We start from the raw sequence: 6379 nt of genomic DNA on the forward strand, positions 1-6379 counted from the left end.
ACAGAAGATTTTTAATTTTAGGAGATCCCATTCATTAAGTTGAAGTAATCTTCTGTGACAAGGTGTTCAAGTCTACGTCTCACTTTCTCTTCTATCAGGTTCACTGTAATTGGATTTGTGTTGAAGTCTTTGATCCATTTGGACTCTAGTATTTTACAGGGCAATAGATATGTATCTATTAACATTCTTTTACATTTTGATATCCAGTTATACCAGTACCATACATATATATTATGGCTTCTAGTTTAGTGTCATTATGGGGTTTCTGAATGTTTGAATGAGTGGACCTCTGTATCTATATCTGTTCTTTTGCCTTTGGGGGCTCTTTTCCCTTGTTTATTTGTTTTATACTATTGCTATACAGTAGTTTTGTTTTATCTTATGTTTGATTTTTATACCTTAGAAGCATTTTGTTTTCTGGTTAGAGAAAGAAAGGTGGTTGATCTGGATAGCAGGGGAGGTAGGAAGTAACTTGGAGTAATAAATGGAGGGGAAAACATACTCATAACATATTTTGAGGAAAAAGGCTATTTTCAATAAAATGAAAAATGCGGGACTGAAAAGAATTAAAATGAAAAATTATCTTTCAAAAGTTTTACCTTGATCCTGAAGATATACTCGATAAATTGTTGTGTTTCTACCCAATGTTCTGAACAAGTTCTATCTGCCAAATGGACCTTAGGAAATGAATTCTGGGTTATAGAGCCCAAATGGAATGGCAGATTGCATAACACATTGGACAAGCCAGAAAGTTTTCTTATGTTCTGTTTTTTACATGACCTACATAGCCTTTTGAACTGTCTCACAATAGGGATTGAGTTTGCCTGTGCTATATACTCTTATCCAATCCAAAGAGATCCACTGAGAGTAACAGGAGATGAGGCAGTGTTTGGATGTTATTTTAATGTCAGTGCTGAGGATGTCTTAATTATATACTAACAGAGTTTGGGAGTCCAATGTTTTCTGTGTCGTTTCAAGGAAAGTCTCACTATTAAAGCTTCATTAAGTTGAGATTTGGTGTTCATCCTAATTGTCTGCTCTGAGGCCTGTGTGCAATATTTTCTTGGATTTTCTCTAGAGTTTTTGTCCCCGGTGATATCACATGAACATAAACGGCCTTCTCTTTCTGCTGTACTTGATTCACAAGTCACCAGGAGCATGGTGACTCTTTCTCTGTAGCAAGTAAGTTTATCCAGATTTTTTCATTGCCGTGAAAGTGTTACTTTACTAAGATGCTCTTTGATCTTTTTTTCTATGTAAAGTCATTAATGCAGACACAGCAATATTCATGAGAGTAGTGTATACATATAGAGATATTTTGTCTCAATATTTAGCAATCTACTAACAAAAAAACATTAAACTTCTTTTGAATCTGCCTGGGCTTCAGTGACACAGTAATACAAAAGATGACCAAATGATATTGCTATATCTTTTCTGTTAGATTTCTCTAATATTCTATTTCTAGGAATTAAAAAAGTCTCAATGTCAGATTTGTGCAAATAATCAAAATACAATGTAATTTTTATTGTTGAGAATTGTTTGACATTTATCACATAATTTTGAATTAAACAGGAGACTCTTATACTTCAGTTGCTCACTGATTGGAACTATGGTGCCAACTGAGAGAAATGTGAGTGTGCAGATTATTTTTGCCCTTCTGGGATTCACAGACTATCCTGAGCTTCAGATCCCCCTTTTACTGATCTTTCTCTTCATGTACATCATCACCGTGGTGGGAAACCTTGGGATGATAGTGCTTATCAATACCAATACCAAGTTCCACTCTCCCATGTACTTCTTCCTCAGCCACCTCTCCTTTGTTGACTTCTGTTACTCAACCATCATCACGCCCAAGCTGCTTGAGAACTTGATCCAAGCTGATAAGACCATCCTCTACTTCAGCTGTTTGTTGCAGTACTTCCTGTCCTGTGTGGCTGTGGTGACTGAGTCCTACTTACTGGCGGTGATGGCCTACGATCGCTTTGTGGCTATCCGTAACCCTTTGCTGTATACTGTGGCCATATCTCAGAGGCTGTGCATCCTGCTTGTAACTGGATCATATTTCTTGGGTACATTTTCCCCCTTGATTCTCCTCTGCTATGCTCTCCAGCTAAATTTTTCTGGCTTTAATATTATCAACCACTTTTTCTGTGAATATACTGCCCTCATTGCTGTCTCTAGTTCTGATATACACATCTCCAGCCTGCTACTCTTTTGTTTTGCAACCTTCAACGAAGTGAGTACACTACTAATGATTCTCACATCTTATGCATTCATTTTTGTGACAGTGTTAAAAATCAAATCAACTAGTGGACGTCGCAAAGCTTTTTCTACCTGTGCCTCTCACCTGACTGCTATCACCATATTTCATGGAACCATACTTTCCCTATACTGTGTACCCAACTCCAAAAACTCTAGGCAGGCAGTTAAAGTGGCCTCTGTCTTCTACACAGTTGTCAACCCCATGCTGAACCCTCTGATCTACAGCCTGAGAAACAAGGATGTGAAAGAGGCTGTCCAGAAATTAGTGGGAACAAAGGTCGCACTTCACTGAATCATCAAAAAGTGTATTCAATACTAGTATAAAATCAGAAAAATGGCTGTTGCTAAGCTATGGTCCATATTTGTATGCGTTCTATAGATTGTGATGAAATGTAGATTGATAAATTCAACTAAGTAGAAGCCAAAGGTGTTTACTATTTGGAGAAAGTACAAAATATTTTGGTGAACAATGTTGATTTGAAGCATACAATTAAAAAAAAAAAACATAAAGCACTAGAAAGCATCACCGGTTCATTGTATGGAGAATGTATTTCTAAGAGTGTTTGTAACTAACAGAGAATACATGTTTGGTTTTGTCGCATGGGCCACAATAAGCTTCTAGCTCTAAAGTTCTCAGAAATGCTATCATTGTTAAGGGAGACTTGTTATTATATTACATTATTAAACCACAAGGAAGTAACTTTACATCTTATATTCATTCTTTGTGTCCTACAAATAGTACATAAAGAGTAGACTGAATTCAATAGTCACCTTTTGTTGAAAGGCATAATGATGATAATTATATATTTTTGGTAGAAAATGATACAAACTTAATCTTAACTCTACAATTGATATTCACTTACTTTTATATAAAATGATTACTAGACCCTTAGTGTTAGAGGACATGGAAATTAATTCTGTGTTTCATAAAGGAACATATTTGAATCATTTTATTATTTCTAGTTAGCATTTGGATGTTATTGGGAAAAAAGTTTCAATCACAGAATAATTAGTAGTAACATTATCTAGGAGCATCATTTATAGTAATTTATATTTCATAGTTTATATAAATGTGTGAAAAACCCAAAACCTGAAGGTAAAATTTCCATGAATTAACATAAAATTTGTATGATAAGACAATGCTACAGAAATTATAACATTTTCATTTATAAAAATATCATTATTTTAGAAAAAAAAGTCATAGGAGGAAAATATTTTTATATAATGTTTTTATTTATTTTCCAAAGAATGAGTTCTAAAATTTAATCTTTAAATTTCATAAACACAACAAATATCCTTGAACATTAATAGACTGATAATAAACAGTGAGAAAATGTCACATTCATAGATAAACTCATATAAAATATACTTAGTTTATACAAAAACTACAGCCATTTTTAAGAATGGAGTAAAAACTGATCTCTATTATCATTTCTTTTCTGTAAGAAAGGTAGGAAGCAAAATCTTTAATAACATAGTTGTGGTGCTGGGGTAATTCCAGTTCACAGGCCCATGTGGTTGACTATTTGCTCCCTAGTTAGTAGAACTGTTTGAGAAGTATTAGGAGGTGTAGCTTTGCTGGGGGACATATGCCACTGGGTGTGGGCTTTGAGGTTTCAAAAGTCTATACGAATCCCCTCCTCCTGCTTATGGATCAGATGTGAGCTGTCAGCTTCTTCTCTGTATTAGACCTGTCTTTCTGCTCTCATATTTCCCACTATGATGGTCATAAAGTCTGAACATCTAGAAGTTTGAAACCCCAATAAACATTTTCTTTTGTAAGTTACTGTGGTCATAGTCTTTATCAATGAAATAAGACAACAGCCTTAGGTGAAGTGGTAAAGAAACCAATATTTTTATTCATTCTAGCAGTGAGATAACAAGATTCATTATTTCCATTAGACTATTTGAATTCATTTTGCACTTCTTACATTGAAAAGACTTAATCCTAGGAATTAATCCCAGAGCCAAAGTAACAAAGCTATAGGCACATATATATTAAAACAATGTGTAACAGCAACCAGGTAGATGGAATCCAAAAAATAAATGAGTAAAATTTGTTCACAAGGAGTAATAAAATGTGAAAATATTTAAATACTGGTTTTGTATTCTTAGATGCATTTAAAACATATTCATTTTATTATTTTACTTTGTGTGTATGGATGTTTTTCTTTTCTGTGTGCCATCTTTATTCTTGGTGCTCAAGAAAGTTGATAGAGATTACATAAAATTGTAAACACCCATGAGAGTTGTGGGACCTTAATCCAGGTCCTAGGGAAAACAATTGCTCTTCACCATTGATCATTTCTCAAGGAGATGTAAGTTGTATTCTTAAATAAGTAAAGACAAGATTTGAAATAGAGTTTTCAGAATTAACAAATAAGTTACATACTAGAAATTATAATTCAAAAAGCAAGAAAGAAAATAGAATAGCATTTCATAATATATATTAATAAATGTATAATTATAGGCCAGAGTTTCAAGAATAAGAGAGAAGAGTTATATCTAAAAATTTGGAGAATTTAAGCACAAATAATTTAATCTCAAACTTGATTTAGAAATTTCCTTGAAAAAATGGTTCCAATAATAAGTATCAACGAAGAAGTAGAAATAAATGTCGTTAACCTCAAATATCTATAATAGACTAAGGTTGGAAATCTTTTTCTCGCACCCCAGCCAGCTCCCAAATAAACGGCATGGATGCTTATTATTATGAGAGTTAGACCGATAGTTTAGGCCTATTTCTAACTAGCTCTTATAACTTAAATTAACTCATTTTTATTAATTTGCTGTCTTCCTCATTGCTCTATTGTTGGGACTATTTGGAATCCTGACCTTCAGCTGCTCTTCCCTGCTAGAATCTTCTGATTAGAGTTACTAAAAGCTGTGCCTTGCCTTGAGGAAGAGAGGATAAGGTTTTCACCTGTGGGCCCACTTGACTGTTGGGTATACAAGCCTCCATGGTGCTATTCAAAAGGGAGCTTCTTACCAGTGACTAGCAGTCCGTGTCTCTGTCTCTCTGTCTGTCTGTCTCTGTGTGTTTCAACCTCCAGCCGCTTGCTCGAAGCTCACGAACTGGATGGTAGCGCATAGAGCGCAGACATGCGTTGTGCGCTGCACTCTATTACCTTTATTCTGTACTTCCTCTGTGTCCTGACATCTCTGCAAGACTCCATCCTTCTTCCCAGTAGTCTCGCTGATCTGAATATTCTGCCTAGCTATTGGCTGCTTAGTTTTTTTTTTTTTAAACCAATCAGAGCCACAATTCTTCACATGAACAATAAGATTATTCCACAACAGACCAATGATTTCCTCTGAAACAGAATCAAAGTCCTTGGGATAATGACTGCTATTCAAGTCTAGATGATTAAAGATAAAAAATAATCTTGAGTAATTTAACAACAAACAGCTAGTGTCATAATATCAGAGAGATAAAAGTGTCATTTTAAATGATTTTACTTAGTTTATAGATAGAAATTTATACAAAAAATGAATATTCACTGTAGATGATTTAAAGGCACAATAAGTTCAATCCTATTTTAAATAAAAATGGTAAATAAAGGCATAAACACATAGATCTTTGGTTACTACTAAATGTTTCTGCATGCTGATCATTGTTATGAAAATAAAGAATGTGAATATTTATATTTCCTCCTTCTTTTGTTTTTTTGAGACACGGTTTCTCTGCATTTTGGAACTTGTCCTAGAACTAGCTCTTGTAGACCAGACTGGCCTTGAAATCTTGAAATAAAGATATCTGACTGCCTGTGTCTCCCAAGTGCTGTCATTTAAGATGTGTGCCACCACCACCTAGCTTATATTTTCCCTTTTTAATTGATCTCAAGATCTCATAATAGTGAATGAAAAGGGGAAGTTCAGAAGCACTGAGTACAAACAGTAGAACCAAATTAGAAAGATTAAATTTGAATTTCAAATAATATTTCTATGTATATTTAAATCATTTGAAAATAGATTGATGGATCAATTGAAAATAAAATAATCTGTCCTGACAATACCTGAATCAGCAAATAAGAATGGTTCATGAAATATTAACTTCCATGTACCTTCAGTAGGTGATGACTGATATAGAAAGTTGTAAAGAACTCTTTTTTTTTTT

The 6379-nt window shown here is 34.1% G+C and overlaps 1 protein-coding gene across 1 annotated transcript; it reads left to right on the plus strand.

Moving 5' to 3' along the window:
* Positions 1-1609: 1609 nt before the first annotated feature.
* LOC101985363 (olfactory receptor 5D14-like) lies at positions 1610-2554 on the plus strand. Its single transcript, XM_005363265.1, has one exon. It carries the CDS (start codon positions 1610-1612, stop codon positions 2552-2554), a length of 945 nt encoding a protein of 314 aa, XP_005363322.1.
* Positions 2555-6379: the final 3825 nt, after the last annotated feature.

Source organism: Microtus ochrogaster, linkage group LG9 (genome assembly GCF_000317375.1).
Source record: "Microtus ochrogaster isolate Prairie Vole_2 linkage group LG9, MicOch1.0, whole genome shotgun sequence".
Classification (NCBI taxonomy): Eukaryota; Metazoa; Chordata; class Mammalia; order Rodentia; family Cricetidae; genus Microtus; species Microtus ochrogaster.

Excerpts from the sequence above, each read along its gene's own strand:
- LOC101985363 (XM_005363265.1), top strand. The coding sequence starts at position 1,610 with ATGGTGCCAACTGAGAGAAATGTGAGTGTGCAGATTATTTTTGCCCTT.